General features: G+C 36.4%; 1 protein-coding gene across 1 annotated transcript in view; it reads right to left on the minus strand.

Moving 5' to 3' along the window:
* The window catches only part of tpo (thyroid peroxidase), a 35,084-nt gene that overhangs the window by 12,554 nt on the left and 2,158 nt on the right, over window positions 1–20,372 (minus strand). Inside the window, 6 exon segments of the mRNA XM_051867069.1 lie at window positions 29–287; window positions 7,392–7,877; window positions 12,357–12,422; window positions 12,424–12,564; window positions 17,815–17,944; window positions 19,841–19,964. Coding sequence (XP_051723029.1) covers window positions 29–287; window positions 7,392–7,877; window positions 12,357–12,422; window positions 12,424–12,564; window positions 17,815–17,944; window positions 19,841–19,964 — 1,206 coding nt within the window.

Raw genomic sequence — 20,372 nt, forward strand, 5'->3', positions numbered from 1 at the left:
AATTAAAGAGCAACAAGAGCCACTGCACCTTCTTTTATCAGTCTCCAAGGGCTGAAGAAGGTCTGATGAAGATTCAGAGAAGAGAAGCGCTCGTGTTCCTGGAAGCTCTCGTTCAGTCTCCGGAGCACCGGGGAGATGGTCACATGACCGAAGCGGAACGCAGCCGTGGCGAACACGTTTGACACAGAAGGATTCACAGAGTCGTTATAGCCCTCGTACGGTCCGATATACTCATCAAACGCTTCCCGTCCAATGATTTTTGGAACATAGTCCCTCATGGTTATGATCTGCAGGAAGAACAATATAGAGACAGAGTCAGTATTTACTGCCGACACAAATCACAGAGACTCACAATGGATTCTAACTCAGATCATGTGTTTCTAAGATAATGACACAACATTATTGGCTAAAACAGCCCATTTTATTCAGACTGAATCCTTTTTATTGATATTTTCAGTACTGAATATCATAAGAGAATTAATGATCAGCATTTCTCTCTGACACACTGCAAATAATGATGTTCTTCCTCTGTATTTCTGTCTTGTTTTCAAGTACAAATATCTAAACATTCTTAAATCAAGATACATTTACTGGAGAAGCAAAATGACTTAAAGGGTTACGTTAGTTCACCGATGACTCAATGAGGCCTACATAGCCAGAAATGACATTTCTTCTCTCAAGATCCATTAATGTACTAAAAACATATTTAAATCAGTTCATGTGAGTACAGCGGTTCAGTATTAATATTATAAAGCTACACGAATATTTTTGGTGCGCCAAAAAAAACCCAAAATAACGACTTATATAATGATGGCCGATTTCAAAACACTGCTTCATGAAACTTCGGAGCGTTATTAATCAGCGTGTCGAATCATGATTCGGATCGCGTGTCAAACCGCCAAACAGTTTTCATTTAAATTTTATTTTTTTAGTAATTTTGTCATTTTTATTAGTTTTTGCTTTTTTAAGTATTTCTATTGAGCTTTAATTTATCTTTATTCCATTTTTAGCTTGCACTTATTTTGCAACATTTCAAATTTTTGTTTGCATTTTCAAGTCATTTAATATTTATATTTATAGTTCATTTTTTTATGTGTATGCGAAGGTCAGCGCGCGACCGAAATTTCATCATCAGATGAGTACGCGCATACTGTACGCACACCGGCAGATTTTTGTAACCGTGTGTACTTTGTACTCGCATTAATTTTTTTTGCAGTAATTATTTTATCCACAAGGTGGCAACCATGTCCTGGGGGTGTCGATTCACAAGACAGTCAAAGAAAAACTGCATAAACAGAACAGACGGGAACGCATGAAAGCTGCAGCGACAATGGAGGCCTATAGATGAGAGATTGTGCAAAAAGGTTAGAAAGTACCCTCATTAGTACAACTCTAGCATGAAAGAATACAAAGATGTTTACATGGGTTGTAACGAGCGAGAGACATTGCTCAAAATTGTTTACGCGTACGAGTCAAATGAAATATACTTTCAAAGGCTGTGCGTTCGCGTACATGCAAAAAAACAAAGTATATACAGGGCTTAAGGTCCCCCTGTGGTGAAAAACAAGTTTTTAATGTTGTTTATATGTCTATGTGATATTTTGAATATGCTTTAAGACAAACCATGTGAAAATTCATAAATCAACACCATTGCTGAGTACTTTCTCCTTATAAGTGCAGTGAAAAAAAGATATCTTTTGAAATCGCTGGTGTTTCTGACGTCACAAACTACCTTGTAACCAATCACGTCAACGTGCTGGCGGGTTTTAGCATATCATTAACAGCGATCTAGCAGGAGAATCTCAAGAGAAGCCAGGTTATCCTGGTATATTTTCTGTTGATATGAAAAATCAGGCAGATTTAGCAATATAGCGGGTGTATGATGTATATTACGATGTTATGATGAACTATATGCCTTTCTCCACTGACGTTCTGAGTCGTTCAAAGTGTTTGTAAGGATGCTGATTGTTAGAAGACAGCTGTCTGACTCGTGAATGTGAACATGGTTTGTAACATTAGCAACACATTATTAGCTGTTTGATAACGTAGTCAAGCAAAAGTCTAATCATATTAATAACCGTTATGTGTCCGACGTTGTAAAGAGCGATAGCATTGTGCAGCGTTTACCTCGGTAAGTTTACCGAGTGGATCTCTGAGCTGGCGTAAGCGAGTGGAGGCGGGGCTAATTTGCATATTCATTGATCCGCGTATACTAAATGAGGCAAGGGTGTAGAGTTACATTTAAGCTATTTTAAGGCATGAAGAATTTTTTTCACAGGAAAAAAATGTCTAATTATGCCATTTTGGTGATTAAAGATGAGTTTTAAGGGACAAAATTATTGACTACAGGGGGACTTTAAGAATTGTTTGTCTAGGTAGGACACTCACTAGGTTTTGGAACAGATCTAATGCATTTTGCAGATTTGCTTGAGCAATTTAGCATCTTTTCCAGGACAGCATAAAATGAAAAACTACAAAATTGTAATTCTGAACACACTTCTATGTGCCCCAGGGTGCAAAATCCAGAGATCTGCTAAATGATACTCTGATTCTGAAATCTATAGATGCAAATTTGAGAAGCGCACGGTTCATTTGCTCACTAATGCGAATGGGACGCGTCTGTGGGGGATATTGTACATGTACTCAGCTCTGCAAGATGGTCGTTTGGGACATCCTGTGCCTGGAGATAAGATGAGATTGTACGGCTCTTTCTCCCTGTGATACGCCTCAGAAATTCATCCAGTCTTATCGCTGTTTATGAAAATAGTCCAGCATTTCACCTCGAGAAGCGCGGCACCCCGCACAGAGATGTTACGGCAGGGTTTCAAAAGCATGTCTGACTGACGGCCGGCCCTCCACGGAGGGGACGTATAAATCAAAACCCGCTGTCCATAAAACCGTAATACAGCAGCTTCACCGCCGCGGACTGGAAACTGTTTTTACTGGTTGTGTGAAGTCGGCCCCTGCGGGACTTTGTTAAAACACTGCGCTCCGTTTGATGTGTGCCATTTCCGTGGATTCTGTACTACTTTAGAGTCACTTTCTCTGCCACTTTAATTTATGGGACCCGGGCAGCATTCAACCTTAGAGATGCTTGTGAGAGCGATCAAATGTCTCTTTGATTCGGTGAGGACCGCTCGGAGAGGAGGAGGGTTTTACAGCCACGGCTCAAGGCCTTTAATCCCTGAATTTCTTCTCTGCTCAGTGTGGCGAAACTGTTTTGCTGTCAGAAATAGAGCGGTGCCGCCACATTCATCAGGTTAATCATTTAACTGCATTCTGTATACTGTAACTTTATTAATAGATAAAATGCATAGCCAAAAGTATATGAACCCCCTTCTAATCAACACCTTAATGACATGGAGACAAATATTAAAATGAACATTATTCTGATCTCATGTCGTTCCATGAACTGTCCCTAATGCAAAGACATCCAGTGTTGTTTTTTTGTTTGTTTTTTATGTGCCAAATATTTACTGCTTTGATTACAAAAATAAATTATATCATCTGCTATTTATTGTCAAAGATATTAACCACCTTATAGCTTCAATGCAGCTTTATTTTATATAGATTCTATTTTACATTGTTTTATACAGATTTGATTTATTTTGATGTACTAAAAAAAACTAAAACTAAAATTCAAATTAATTAAAAATGTATAAAATGGATAAAAATTATGCAGACATTTAAAAAACAAAAAGTAATAATAATAATTAGTCTTTGTTTTTTGTTAGACATGTTTAAAAAACAAAAAATAATTAATAATATTAATAATAATAATTCATTTTTGTTTAGACATGTTTAAAAACAGAAATAATTAATCATAGTATTTATTTTTTAAACATGCAACAAAAAAATTGAAAAGCAAAAATTAATTATTTTTAAAAATTTTATATAGATTACATTTTCTATGATGTTTTATACAGATAGTTGCCAAGGCAACATTTCTCATTTTCATTTAGTTTAACTTGATGTAACTATAATAAAAACTAGTTTTTATAATAAAAACTATATGGACATATTAAAAGAAACTAATAAAAATGACAACACAAAACAAAACAACAACAAAATTACTAAAACTTTAAATGAAAAAAGAAAATATACAGGTCAAATAAAAAGAAACTCAAAATATTCATATAAACTCTAATAGTATGCCTCAATGATACTGAAACAACACTGCTCTGAATCATAAGACACGAGCCGTTCCTCCTACACTGATCTCTGGATTGAAGCAGCTGTCAGGAAAACACACTGCGGTACAAAGCTGCACTAATATAAAGGAGTTTTCAACCCCTAAAGCTCAAAATGTTTCTGGAACTGTAGATAAGTCTTTAATTGGACACTTTCAGACGAGAGAAAAATACCATATGTGACTGTGAGCAACAGTGTTGAGAGATTAACCGCTGTCAATGTACGGTTATATAAACAATAATCTTCAGATCCTGATCATTGTGAACTTATTCACTTAAAATAAAAGAACTGTATAGGGCATTTTCAGGACACAATCTGTTGAAGTGATAACCTGCAATCGTTACACTGCATAAAATCCTACTTTTCACTATTTGTGTGCGATATATATTGTGTGTGATATATATTGTCTGCGATAACAATATCATAATTGTTGTTTCAACGATGTGCGATCTGACATTATCATGTATGTTGCTCCCTCACTTTACAAAAACCAAACAAAAACACACCCAGAGAGAGTGTTTAGTCTAGTACATATGCCCCTGTATGACTTTTTGTCTTTTATTTTTATATCTATGATATACTTTTTTTATTATTATTAACTACTATGATGTAGTTAATTAATATCAGACAAAGAGTGCCGTTTTTTCTTCAAATATCAGCACAATTACAAATATGATATTGATTTTATACAACAGTTCAATAAACAAAAAGTTAATATTAAGTGACTTAGTTGGCCATTTAGACACAACATTCCCTGTTTTTCCCTCTTATTCCAAACAACAGCACTGTTTTGTATCTCTAAGCAACATACGGCGGTGCTTTGTTACTGAATGAATCAGCCCTTTTAAACAAATTGCTTAAATGAATGATTCAATAACTCACTCCTTTAGACAGTCAAATGCTTCGTTCCTGAATGAATCAGCTGTTTGAATGAATCGATTGAATGAATGATTCAATGACTCACTTATTAAGGCATTTAGATGCTTCATTCCTGAATGAATCAGCCGTTTGAATGAATCAGTTGTATGAATGATTCAGTGGCTGCATCCGAAAACCTAGGCAGCTGACTTGTTGCCTCACTGCCCTATCAGGCAATGACTTGTAAGGCAGTGTTTGAGCATGAAGGCACCTCACAAAACTGATTTCAGACAGACTTCTGAGGCAGCGTAACAGTTTAATGATCTACCACAAAATAGCGCAAGCTTTGGTGAGAACTAAACAAATATTTAATTACTACAGTAGTAATTTCTCGCTAGAAATGACATCAAAAGTGGAAAATGTTGGTCAAAAACATACATTTACACACAAACTGACCAGCAAACGCAACTTTCGGACACCATCTTTATTTTTCTAGCTCAACTGTCACAGAATGGAAAGCACAGGATTGTGGGATATCAAAGGCAGTGAAGGATACATCTATGCTGCCTTCAAAAATCGATCAAATGAAGGTATCTCAGGAGACAGGAAGTGAAGCTAACATGGGATTCAGACGTGCCTTGATGCCATCCCACCTTGAAATGTGTCCTTTGAAGGCAGCATTTTCCAGTTTTCGGATGTAGCCAATGATACACTCCTTAAACAGATGCTTCATTCCTGAATGAATCAGCCGTTTGAATTAATCAGTTGAATGAATGATTCAATGACTCACTCATTAAGGCAGTCAGGCTGAATCCCAAATGGTACACTTCTATGCACTTTTGGTCTTGTGGACTTAAAAAACCTGCTGCATGCACGTGTCCGTTAAGTCCACGAGACCGTAGGGTGCCCCATTCATCATTTTATGTTTCAGAAGGGTGCTCGCAAGCGCCCCCTTTGCGGCCGCTATGCACCCTCGATGTGAACTTCAGCTGAGCCCGCAAGTCTGCGAGCTACACAGAGGTCTTTACCCAGCAGTCAAACTGGCATTACGTCACGAAAGTGCGGATTCAGAGGAAGACCGTGAGGGTTTAGGGTGCCATTTGGGATGGGGCCTCAGATGCTTCATCCCTGAATGAATAATCCGTTTGAATGAATCGGTTGAATGAATGATTCAGTGACTCACTCCTTAAGACAGTCAGATGCTTCATTCCTAAATAAATCAGCCGTTTGAATGAATCAGTTGAATGAATGATTCAATGACTCACTCCTTAATACAGTCAAATGCTTTGTTCCTGAATGAATCAGCCTTTTGAATGAATTGATTGAATGAATGATTCAATGACTCACAATGACTCACAATGATTTGGTTTGGTAACTGCAGGGTAAATGCCTTCATGTCCCCTCTGAGCTGCATTAAACAGTCTGTCTCCTCTGCATTGCAAAGATGAAATTTGTTGATACTGATTTAATTTGGTAAAAGCCCTATAGTGTCTTATTATTCTAATGTTTTTTTTTTTTTGATTAGATGTAAAAAATTGTCACAAAAGACATTGCATACATTTAATAAGGTTTGGAAAAAATTGGCCATATAAAAGTAAAAATGCCCATAAAAGGTACCAACACATTGAACACACTCAGCAAAACATCGTCTAATTATCATTATTGACAAAACATAAAAAATTATCTTTCATAAACATAAAAAATCTTAATGATTCCAAACTTTTAAAATGTATCATGATATATATAATCATATACCATTGTACCGCCATAGATAAAAGTAAAAATTTTCTTTTTGGTTGAAATGCACAAGAAAGGTTTTCCTCACTTATCAGCTTTTCATTCAAAATGAAAACCTCCTGTCTGGAGGGGAAATGCCCCCTGCTGCAGTATTTTAACATAAATCATTTCTTTGGTGATGATGCACAATGAAACTTTGACTTCCTGTGTAAATTTATGCTAAATATATTCCATAAATTACTTCTGCCTGACAAACGTGCCCTCTGATGGGCAATTACTGATTTTAAATGTCCGCAGTTTTGGGCCTCATTGTCTCCGCTGAAGAAAAACCTGTCAGTTCTGAGTCTGGACGAATGTTTTCACCTGTGCTGAATGGAAATAAATAGCGACAGTCGGCTACTTAAGCATCAGGATCATTTTTATTCCTGCATTATCAGTGCATGCATCATTTGTGAGTTGAAAAGATTTTTTTAATTGCAACACATGTGATTCTGTGTTGCAATTTAAAAAAAAAATTACTATAGTATTCTTTTTAAATGGAATACACAAATACAAGTCTTCAACGGGTCTTTAAAGTAGTTTTTCACAGTGCAGCGGTGTCTTACCTGATGCAGCGCTCCAATGATTTTGCGAGTCTCCTGGTAGATGACCTCTGACCCCCAGTGAGGGTTAAGTCGTGTCAGGTGTTTGGCCAGCCGGTTGTGTTCTCTCACCCAGAGCGTATGGAGGACAGACAGGGGCAGGATCTCGTTTACCCTGCTGTCACCTGCCGCGAAACACTCGACCCGCTCTGACCCGGGATCCTGGAGGCACGCGGATGGCTGGACAGAGACGAAGGGCAAGTACGGCAGGCCCTTATCCGTGTATTTACTATTGACAGCCAGGAGACCTTCAGAGCCAGAGAGGTTTCGGAGGATTTTCTCGAGGTCTTTCGAATGGCCGTAGACGGTTGATGCGTCTATGAAGGACGTGACTGAATTCATCTGTTGTCGAACGTGTTGTGCGTCTCTCTGGCCGTTTAGGCAGGCGGGTGAAGAACGGAAAAACGGAAGACAGCTTTTGTTTCTGGAAAGTTTATCATCCTTGGGAATCTGTGTGTGTAAGAGAGAGAGATTACTGTATATAGAAGTGTTGAAATCAAGTGATGAAAATAGTCAATTATAGAAATAGTTCACCCAAACATCAATGTCGTTCACACTCATTAATGCCAAATCATAGTGCATGGGTCGTATGGACTTTTATGATACTGGCTGGGCGAAATTTTGAATATTCATGATGGTGATATAAAACTACACTCTAAAAAATGCTGGGTTGAAAATGGACAAACCCAGCGACTGGGTTGTTTTAACCCAGCGAACGGGTTATTTTAACCCAGTGATTGGGTTGTTTTAACCCAGCGAACAGCGAATGGGTTGTTTTAACCCAACGGTTGGGTTGTTTTAACCCAGAAAATGGGTTGTTTTAACCCAATGATTGGGTTGTTTTAACCCACTGAATGGGTTGTTTTAACCCAGCGAATTGGTTGTTTTAACCCAGCGAACAGCGAATGGGTTGTTTTAACCCAGCGAATGGATTGTTTTAACCCAGCGAATGGGTTGTTTTAACCCAGTGATTGGGTTGTTTTAACCCAGTGATTGGGTTGTTTTAACCCAGCAAATGGGTTGTTTTAACCCAGCGAACAGCGAATGGGTTGTTTTAACCCAGCGAATTAATTGTTTTAACCCAACGGTTGGGTTGTTTTAACCCAGCGAACAGCAAATGGGTTATTTTAACCCAGCGAATTGGTTTTTTTAACCCAATTTTAACCCAACAAATGGGTTGTTTTAACCCAGCGAACAATGAATGGGTTGTTTTAACCCAGCGAACAGCGAATGGGTTGTTTTAAGTTAACCCAGCAAATTGGTTGTTTTAACCCAATTTTAACGCAGCAGTTGGGTTGTTTTAACCCAGCTAACAGCGAATGGGTTGTTTTAGCCCAGTGATTGGGTTGTTTTAACCCAGTGATTGGGTTGTTTTAACCCAGCGATTGGGTTGCTTTAACCCAACAGTTGTGTTGTTTTAACCCAGCGAACAGCGAATGGGTTATTTTAACCCAGCGAATTGGTTTTTTTAACCCAATTTTAACCCAACAAATGGGTTGTTTTAACCCAGCGAACAATGAATGGGTTGTTTTAACCCAGCGAACAGCGAATGGGTTGTTTTAAGTTAACCCAGCAAATTGGTTGTTTTAACCCAATTTTAACGCAGCAGTTGGGTTGTTTTAACCCAGCTAACAGCGAATGGGTTGTTTTAGCCCAGTGATTGGGTTGTTTTAACCCAGCGATTGGGTTAAATGTTTGACCAACCTGCTGGGTAGTTTTATTTAACTCAACTATTGTTTAAAAAACACTGTATTGCTTGCTTAAAATTAACACAAAATATGTTGGAAATTAATATTTATTAATATATTTAATAAATTAACATTTATTAATAAGTTTAATGAATAACAATTAAACAATAAACATTTATTAAATTGTTTATTAATAAATGTTCACCTTTTGATTTTTATTGTTGCCTCTAGTAATTATGTGTCTGATTTTTAATTTCCAAACTATTTTGGGTTCAGTTTAAGCCAGACATACAGTAATTTTTAAACAATAGTTGCGTTAAAACAACCCAATCTCTGGGTTTGTCCATTTTCAACCCAACTTGGGTTGTTTTTAACCCAGCATTTTTAGAGTGGAGTTTAGTTATTACTCAGCCCTATATTTATGGTGCTTTAATTATCTGTAGTTTCTGTGTTTTTCCAGTTTCTGTGTTCCATGGAAGAAGAACAAAAGTCATACAGGTTGTAAATGACACGAGGGTGCACAAATGACAGAATATTAATTACTGGCTGAACTATATTCCTCATATGAATCTATTCATGTGCAAATTATCAATGAAAACTAAACTGATGTAATATGCTTCTAAAGTTTGGTATTATAAAGATCAATACTGAGCTGAAACTAAAAAGCACATGAACTCTGAGTTTATATAATTTCATTTACATTTCCATGTTATATTGCCTCACTGCCTTGTGTGCTGCTAATTTGTTCCCTACAAAGTGCACATGCACACAACATTCATTCTAGGTTGTTTGCTAAGTGCGTTGTGATGCATTGTGGAAATGAATTTGACAGTTAAACGTCCCTCTTGTGAAATCCCAATGTATGAAATCCAGTTTTGCTTTACGTTTTTCTCATTATGGAATTTTACATTATGGAAGCCAAAATGGAATGTCATTTCATGTTGAATAAACAATTAAATTCATAATGAAACTGAGTCTCCTGAGCAAAAACATGCTCCTCCGGGATGGACTCGCTTGCAAAATTGATCACAAATCTTTTTGTTTATTTTCTGTCTGTCATTTACGGGCGGATGCCAAGAGCGGCCGGTCTATCGTGAAGCTCTGAGTATTAGTATGCAGTATGCAGTATACGGCTCAGGGTGGCCAGGAATAAAATGCTATTTTGTATATCTATGGAAGTGTCCTCCTTGCCTCTGGCTGGGGACAGTGAGATTAGTTACAAACCAGCACAAACTCCCCACATTTTTATGAGCATTTCGAGCCCCGGAGGATCCAGAACGGCCAACAAAAAGGTGCTGCCTTGACCCCCATTTTCAATGCCGTTTGAGGTTCGCCGGAGATAAAGAAGTAATCAATGAGATATATTTTGTTTTTAATTATAAGGCTCAGCCACATTCCCGGATTCATCTTCGTTGTTCCGAACCAACAGTCCTGAACTGTCCTCTGAGTCAAATATATTCCCACCTCTGACTCATCGGAGGCCGTCAGACAAAGCGAGCGCTAGACAATGACGTCGCCCCTGAGGAAACACATGGCATTTTATCTGTTTAAACGAAATGAACTTCTGTCAGTGAATTCTAAAAATGAGAACAGTATCCTGCTCCTTGACACGGGATGTCAAAGCGAGAGATAATTCTAATGAAATGTCTGGGGGAATGTCTTATCCAGTCAATAGCAGAAAACTAGCTGCCGGTGACTCTCATATGAAAATAGATGTTGCTCGTGATTAATAATACACAACACCAGAGACAGTATGAGCAGGAGATGGAGCCCTCGTAGAATAATGAATGAGAGCAATCGCAGCGATCGATATGCCGGCTGAAGAATGGAAGCCCCGCCCTTAAATTTAAAGAGCCAATCACTTTTTTTTGGCTAAGGCATACACAAGAAATTGTTGTATTGAATAAAAATGGGGTATGTATGTGTGTGTGTGTATATATATATATATATATATATATGCATGCACTGGTCAAAAGTTTGGAAAAATTACTATTTGTAATGTTTTTGAAAGAAGTCTCTTCTGCTCATCAAGGCTACATTTATTTGATCAAAAATACAGGAAAAACAGTAAAAATGTGAAATATTATTATGATTTAAAATAATGGTTTTCTATTTTAATATACTTTAAACTATAATTTATTTCTGTGATCAAAGCTGAATTTTCAGCATCATTACTCCAGTCTTCAGTGTCACATGATCCTTCAGAAATCATTCTAATATGTTGATTTGATACTCAGTTATTATCAATGTTGGAAACAGTTGTGCTGCTTAATATTTTTTTGAACCTGTGATACTTTTTTTCAGGATTCACTGATGAATAAAAAGTTAAAAAGAACAGCATTTATTCAAAATAGAAATCTTTTCTAACAATATAAATCTTTACTATCACTTTTTATCGATTTAACACATCCTTGCTGAATAAAAGTATTAATTTCTTTCCAAAAAAGAAAGAAAGAAAAAATTCCTGACCCTACACTTTTGAACGGTAGTGTACATTGTTACAAAAGTTTTTATTTTAAATAAATGCTGTTCTTTTTTAAACTTTTTATTCATCAAATAATCCTTAAAAAAGTATCACAGGTTATAAAAAAAAAAAAAAAAATCAACATATTAGAATGATTTCTGAAGGATCATGTGACACTGAAGACTGGAGTAATGATGCTGAAAATTCAGCTTTGCATCGCAAAAATAAATTATAGTTTAAATTATATTAAAATAGAAAACCATTATTTTAAATTGTAATAATATTTCATAAAATTACTGTTTTTTCTGTATTTTTAATCAAATAAATGCAGGTTTGATGAGCAGAAGAGACTTCTTTCAAAAACATTAAAAATAGTGATGTTTCCAAACTTTTTGACCAGTACTGTATAAATATATATATATAAACCAGTAAAGTAAAGTAAAGTAAAGTAAAATAAAATAATGGAAAATGTAATCTTAAAAACTTAAAAATGTTGCCTTGGCATCTAACTAAAATAATTTGAAGTACTAAAATTACTAAAACTAAAATAAAAACAAATGAAAGCTATAGAAATCCAATGATAACAATTAATGTCAAGTTCTGTTTGTGAATTGATATGAATCATTAGCCAAAAGTTTGTAGCTTGGCTGTAGTTGAAATGATCAGTATCTTGTATCTTGGGAAGCTACAGCTTCAGAGTCACTTCCTCAACACTGTCTCGCATGACTAAAAATGACTTAAGGCGTCGAGTTCTCTTGAGAGATCTTGAGAGGTTACCTGCATTGGGAAGCAGGGGTTGGCATTGGTGCAGGTGTGCAGACAGTCCCGTCCCTCCGAGAACGCAGGTTTGGCTGGAGCTCTGAGGTGTGAAGGAGATATCATGGTCGATGTATTGGCCCCAGTCCACCAGCATCTGGGAGTAAACGTTATCCTCCAGGATGGACATGCTGGAGCCACGCATGATTTTGTTACTGACTTCTCGAACCTTAAAATACAGAAATGAAAGCAAAAGAGGCAAGATACATCATTCGTCATTCCGATCATCATTTTTTACACTCAAACACTAGCTGCTGAACATGAATATATATATATATATATATATATATGCTTTCCTGTGTGAAACTCACTGCCACAATGATTTAAAGTCAGAAGAATTCACCTTCAAGTCTGTGATAAATCATATCTGTAGCACAAACGCCGCAGGACGAGTTACAAGCTGAAGGTTAATACTTAAAGGGATAGTTCACCAAAAAAGGAAAATTATCCCATGATGTACACACCCTCGAGCCATCCTAGGTGTATATGAGGTGTATATCTTCTTTCAGACAAACACAATCAGAGTTATATTAAAAAATATTGTGGTTCTTCCAAGCTTTATAATGGGAGTCAGGGGGGATTTTGAAGCCCAAAAAAGCTCATCCATTCATCATAAAAGTAATCCATACGGCTCCAGAGGGTTAATAAAGGACTTAATTTTCATTTTTGGGTGAACTATCCCTTTAATGTTTAGAAGTTTGTTCAGATGAGTAACCCTGTAAAGCCTGACAAAAAGAGTTGAGTATTATAGGTTTTAATGGCTCATATCACATAGTGAGAATATGAAGCTCACACTTGAGGAGGAAAAACAGCTCAATTTTTCCCAAAATGAGCAAAAATATGCAATTTGGTGCAGATGTTGATATTTATATGGCCAAATTGATGAAATTCTGACATAAATATCAGTCGACGCTCTATATCTGCCAATAATATGTCTTAGTAATTTATTTAAATGCTTAGTTTTATGATCAAATCTGTAGTTTTAAAACATATAATGCAATGCAATACAATGATGATTGAGAGATGAACAAAAAATCCTTCCTCAAAAGCCTGATGATTATATTTGAGACTCACATTTGAACATGATTTTACTAAAAAAGTATGTATGAATAATCAAGTAAACCTGATTTGCTTTAATCCAGTAAGCGTTCATCTTGAAATATTACTAACAATATGAAAGCCATTCTTATGTTTACTTTAAAAAAATCAGGGCAGATTTCACAGCAAAAAGCACAAGCTGAAGGTAGATGTTTGTACAATTACACAAAAAGGCTTGTGAAACCTTTGCACTTTAACTTTACTCCTAACACCATATCTTAATTTGACGCAGTTGTGCCTAAACATATAAAACGTTGGGATTTGTTCTGGTAAATAAAATAAATGCATGAAAACGAACCCTGATATGTTGATGTTTCGTGTGTGGAAATCTCATTATACCCCTCTTTCAGAGTTTGTTTACCTGTTAAAATGTCATTAAAACCACTAGCAATTAAACTGGTGTAGCTAAATTAGATGGAAGTGTTTTTGCGAGCTCTCTCTGCACAATGTGAGATGTGACAATATGAACATTTGTCATGGCATTCTTGCACTGAAGTGCTGCAGCCTTCGCCTCATTAAAAAAAATAGTTTCAGTGAGGCATGATGGCAGAGATGCTCATGTTTCTTTGCATTTGGGAAGAAGAGGTTGTGCATATTTAAAACAGCGTGCATAGCTTTGCATTTTTAATGCGATAATAGAGCAGGGAAAGGCCAATGTGTCACAGGTAGATGTGAGATCGAGCTGTTTAATATGTAACGGTTTCTCAAGCTTATTTGGCAGACGTTCACAGAGTTTTTATTATAAATCTGCTTATATGTATGCAAAGCAAACAAGTATGCTCACTCAAAACTCCCTCATCAGTCCATTCAGACTATTTCCAGAAAAACAAACTTGTTCAAAAAACATCATGATTATGAACACCATGAGTTTTTTACTGCACTGAAAAAAAAAAAATTTTCTTAGTTGTTTTTTTGTCTTGTTTTCCAGCACAAATATCTAAACATTCTTAAATCAAGATACATTTACTTGAGAAGCAAAATGACTATAAGGATTAGTTCACTTCAGAATTAAAATTTCCTGATAATTTACTCACCCCCATGTCATCCAAAATGTTCATGTCTTTCTTTCTTCAGTCGAAAAGAAATTAAGGTTTTTGAGGAAAACATTCCAGGATTTTTCTCCATATAGTGGACTTCACTGGGGTTCAACGGGTTGAAGGTCCAAATGTCAGTTTCAGTGCAGCTTCAAAGAGCTCTACATGATCCCAGACGAGGAATAAGAGTCTTATCTAGAGAAACCATCGGCCATTTTCTAAAAAAAATAAAAATTACTTTTTAACCACAAATGCTCATCTTGCACTGCTCTGTGATGCGCCACGCATTATGTAATCACGTTGGAAAGGTCACGCATGACGTAGGCGGAAGTACCACAGTAGGGCGAAAAACTCCTCCAACTTCAAAATCAAGTTGTTTTACCTTTTTTTGTAAAGGGCGTTTGACTTAGTCTTTACACGTTCACTTTGTAAACACTTGCTCAGTACTTACGCCTACCATGTGACATTTCCAATATAATTATGTAATGCGTGGCGCATCCCAGAGCTAGTGCAAGATGAGCATAATTTTTTTTGTTTTTTTAAAAAGACAGACCGTTTCTCTAGATAAGACCTTATTCCTCGTCTGGGATCGTGTAGAGCTCTTTGAAGCTGCACTGAAACTGACATTTGGACCTTCAACCCGTTGAACCCCAGTGAAGTCCACTATATGGAGAAAAATCCTGGAATGTTTTCCTCAAAAACCTTAATTTTTTTTTGACTGAAGAAAGAGACATAAACATCTTGGATGGGGGTGAGTAAATTATCAGGAAATTTTAATTCTGCAGTCAACTAATCCTTTAAGATATTAGGTCTTGTTTTCTGAAAAATGTATCAACATTAAGTAAGTTTATGTTTAAATCAATAATAATTATCTGCCAGTGGGGTAAGAAAATTAAAACATAATTCAAAAGGAAAACAGGTTTATTTTTTCTGACCTCACTGGAAGATATTTAGGGTTCAAGCATGTAGTGCTGATACTTGAAACTTTGAGGGCTGGTGGTACTTCACCAAACTCAGCACACCTATGTAAGAGCTCATTTTGTGGTTGCGTGAAAAAGGACGCACCACTGGTGCTGACTGGCCACATGGTGGTGTTATAACATGGAAAAAAATGTCAAAATATTTTTTACGTGCATAAAGGATTGTATATCACATGATTTTTCGCACACACCCACGACATTCATACCCCGTGGTAGAACTCCTCATTCTGAGAAACTGCATCTAGGACCACCTCTGTCCACTGAATCATTTGTTAAATATTGGAGATTATTTCAAAAACCAACTTTGGCGAACTGGTCCTAGGTTTTTGGCAATAACTATTAAAAAGCTTTTAAAACCATATATTTCCTATGGTAAATTGCCTGTATTGACTGTAAATGGTCTTTTCTATCTATTATCTAAGTGGTTACATGCTTGCTAAATAAAACATAATATCTTTTTATAATATCAAGTGCTTAAAGGCCTTAAAGCTCTTGAACTCTGTTAATTGCTGCTCGCAGCTATATTTGTTCTTGTTTTCAGCAAAAACTCACTTAATTTTGATTCTTTTTTCAGAAAACAAGACTTCAAGTCTTAAGTCATTTTGCTTCTCAAGAAAAATGTATCATGATTTTAGAATGTTTAGATATTTGTACTGGAAATAAAAAAATACAATAAAATATTAGATGAAAAGTATAAACTTAAACATAAAAACTTGCCTTGGCAACTAACTGAAATAGAAATGATAAAGTACCACTCTGTTTGTTGTTAAGATGACAAATTCTTTTAAAAGTTACATGTTTAGACCGGTCAAACAGTGCTCGTTAATGTCAAAATGTTTGAGATGGCCCATCAAATTAAAGGAGATCTTAATGTTCACAGAAGATGATTGTAAATTCTGACCCTAATCATAGATTTCAAATCAGACTGGAAAACAGTATTTTTCCACATTGGTGACAGCAGGGGCGCCGCTAAGGGGGGGAAAGTTAGGACGATTCTAAGGGCCCACACACTTTTGGGGCCCCCAGAGATCGGTTTTATTAGTAGTAACAGTCAGTGCTTGAATTGGGCCGGTACGCACCGGTATGCAGTAACGGCACTTCTCTATTTTAATCAGTAACATACCCTTACTTTTTCTCGCGTACCGGCACTTCATGTTATCGGTACTCTGAGCGCACACGCCGAAATACAGAATCATCAGACTATAAATTAATTGTATACATTGCGCGTTCTGAGCTTTTATAAGCTGTACGACCTGAAAGGATCAATTGTCTGCGCAATATGACTGTGACTGAAGCCCAGTTGTTTAATTTTGCATGAGTGGCGCGCGAATCACCGTAGGTGCGTTCACCAGCGCGCTCCAAAAGTGTTAAGATTTGCACTAGCCGTTCCTATGCGACGCTGATGATAAAATGTGCAACCCATTTGGATTCTATTGAGAATATAGTAAAACGCTACGGAGAAAGTCGAACATGATCTAAAACAGCCACTAAAATGACTGATAAAAAGAGGGGAAAACATCATCCTGCAAGCTTTTTAAAATCATGATGACCACATTTACTAGAATTTATCACATTTTATTGTATTTATTGTGGCAAATTTGGACTAGTTGAAGAATTTATAATAGATCATTTGTTAAGGGAATAGATTTCTCAGTAAAGATTTACAACTAGCATGTTGTAGCTATAGTTTCTAACTGTATTGCTATTTTTCATAAATGTTAGATAAAAAGAAGGAAAGAGAAAATGGTAATGAGTAAAAAATGGTAATTTTGTCTAAACAATTGGTTTTAAGAATGTTGCATTTTCTATGAATATTTGATTACTGTACTGTATTTTTCTATTACATTTGCGTAATAAATCATCTGCTAGCTACAGCCATGGTAGGTCTCTGACTAAATACTGATACCTAGTGGTCAAAAGCAATAGCAAAAGTAATAGGTCATTATTATATTGCAGACAAAGATTTTGGATAGCTAGGTTGGTTTGTATGTTTGGTGCGGAATGGGTGTGTAGGGGGCCCAACCTCATATTCTTTCATAGGGTAGCAAATTGCTAGCAGCGCCCCGGGTGACAGTGTTGTTTTATTTCTTTTTTCTAGTTTTCATTTTAATTTTAGTTTTAGTAAAAAACTTTTTTTTTAAAAATATATATTTCTATAGCTTTAATTTATTTTTCCATAGCATTTGCATATCATTTGCATGCATGTTTCATTCAAGGTGACTCATCCCCCCAGTGAATCATTTTGTTTTGCACATTATTTCTAGTCATTTCTTTCATGCATTCTGTGGATATTCTTGTGCAGCTCACCGGAGGAAGTTGGAAGCCGCTGTATTGGCGTCCAGCGTTCCAGCCTTTGGGTTGGTTTTCTCCATCCTCGTACTCCGCGGGGAGCCATCTGGCCAAGCCAGTGTTGGCTGCTCCCCAAAGCGGGTTCTTCCTAAATAACACAGTATGAATGGATGTGATCTAAAATGTCCCATGGCATCACATTTTTAAAGAATATAAGGGAACAGTACTGTTGATTAAAGTAGTGCATGTTTGCAGAGAGCTCACAGTCAATATTAATACTATTTGCATTAATGCATTGTCCGTCCTTGCATGGATAAGAGCTGTAACATTGCATTGCATGATCTGAAAGATTACAGGACCTGACTAATAATGGCTTTGCATACATTTCATATTCTGGCTCAATGCAATGCATAAATTCTCTCACTGAATATAAAGAAATATTCTCATACTTTTGAATTCTTTTCTCACTGAATGCTCTTTTTTAGTTGTCAAAGCATTATGGTTTTGAACTAACATAACAAGCACTTTCATATACTCAACTTCAGTAACTTATATCAGCACTTAAAAATGCATTTATGTAGCACTTTTTACAATACAGACTGTTTTAAAGCATCTTCACAGTACACTTAAAAAATGCTGGGTTTAAAACAACCCAAGTTGGGTTGAAAATGGACAAACCCATCAATTGGGTTGTTGTAACCCAGCAGTTGGGTTAAATGTTTGCCCAACCTGCTGGGTAGTTTTATTTAACTCAACTATTGTTTAATAATTACTGTATTGCTTGCTTAAAATAAACCTAAAATGTGTTGGAAATTATATAATTATGTTTAATAAATGAACATTTATTAATAAGTTGAATGAATAATAATAAAACAATAAACATATTAAATTGCTTATTAATAAATGTTCACCTTTTGATTATTATTGTTGTCTCTAGTAATTATGTGTCTGATTTTTAATTTACAACATATTTTGGGTTCATTTTAAGCCAGCCATATAGTCATTTTTAAACAATAGTTGAGTTAAATAAAACATTTAACCCAACCGCTGGGTTAAAACAACCTAATCGCTGGATTAAAACATCCCAATCGCTGGGTTTGTCTATTTTCATCCCAACTTGGATTGTTTTTAACCCAGCATTTCTTAGAGTGTAATAAACAGGAAAATAACAGAGTCAATGATGCAAAATTAATCGATGTTGCACAGTGCTAAGTTGTTGCCAGGGAGTTGCTAGGTTGTTGCTAGGATATTCGGGGTGGTTTCCTATGGTATCAAGTGTAAAAAGAGTCCACTATCCAGCCTATGTGATATTCTAGTGTCTAGATTTCGGATTGACAGCATTTATATAGTTGGTCAAGCTCTAGTAATAATTATATAAGATTCTGAGAAATGTTTGAAATAGATTTAAATGAAGTACAGCATGTCACACCACATTCAACCACTCATTCATATATCATAAAAGATAAATTTAATCAGAACTAATGATGTTTTTCCATTAAAAATATATAATTTGATGCATCAGAACTGGACGGACATGGTACATTTCCTCCCGCAGATGTAAAATTAATGCTATAAATCTTGCAAGCCGAGCCAGTGTGGAGAACCGAAAATAATTTCCATGAAACTAAATCAGACATATACATCATAAAGAAAAAGTTGAGTTTATCCTGATTAAAATATGTTTATGTGATTGCACACATCAGCTCTACCACAGTATCAGCTCAATGCAAATGAATCCAATAGAAGCACATGGTACATCTGGTAGATGAAAGAAAGCAAAGGTCCAATGACGTCTTCCATGACCCGGGTGGGCGTGTATGAATATTTAAGGTTTAGACATTATTCTTATACTGTTTAGTGACATTCTCATCTGGTTAAAGCTCTGACCCGTCTTACCGGTCGCAGGTCATCTTATCATATCGACCTGATTCTCTTCACAAAGGCCACTGAGCAGTTAACCAAATGTCTGATTTCTGTGCTTTCAAACTGTGAGATGTGCCTCTTGCTGCATTATGGATAAATTATTAAGATGGGAGTCAGATACCTGTTATTGCAGACTCCAGAGATGCTGCGGTATTTTCCTTCCGTGGCGCAGGTGGTGGGCTGAAAGGTCTGAGGGCATCCAGACAGGTTTGCTATCCACTCCACTGCCTTCACGGAAAGGAGTTCTTGAAAAGGAGTTAATGTGTTTACGAACGCAACTCAAACATTGAAGGGTAAACAGTCTGCTGAGGTTTGAGTAGATGCAGCAGCTCTCATCAACTCTTGTGCATAGATTAAATCTGACATTTAAAGCGCTTCAGAGATGATGCTGCTGCTGCATTATTCCAGTTATAGAGATGGACTGAATCTCCCGTACAAAATAACACGCTAATACCCCGCAGCGGCCCCAAAAAGTGTTTAGACACTTCATTCACACTTAAAAATGTCATTACATTAGATCAAGTGTCATCTGGGATCAAACGCTGCAAGAGCTTTTATAAACTTCACTTCTGATATCTAATGCTGTAACATTCAGGCTCGTGTGACTTGAATGTACAAATACTTTTTGGGGTCAAAGCAGAGCCGTAACCAGC

This window comes from Ctenopharyngodon idella, chromosome 17, assembly GCF_019924925.1.
Source record: "Ctenopharyngodon idella isolate HZGC_01 chromosome 17, HZGC01, whole genome shotgun sequence".
Lineage (NCBI taxonomy): Eukaryota > Metazoa > Chordata > Actinopteri > Cypriniformes > Xenocyprididae > Ctenopharyngodon > Ctenopharyngodon idella.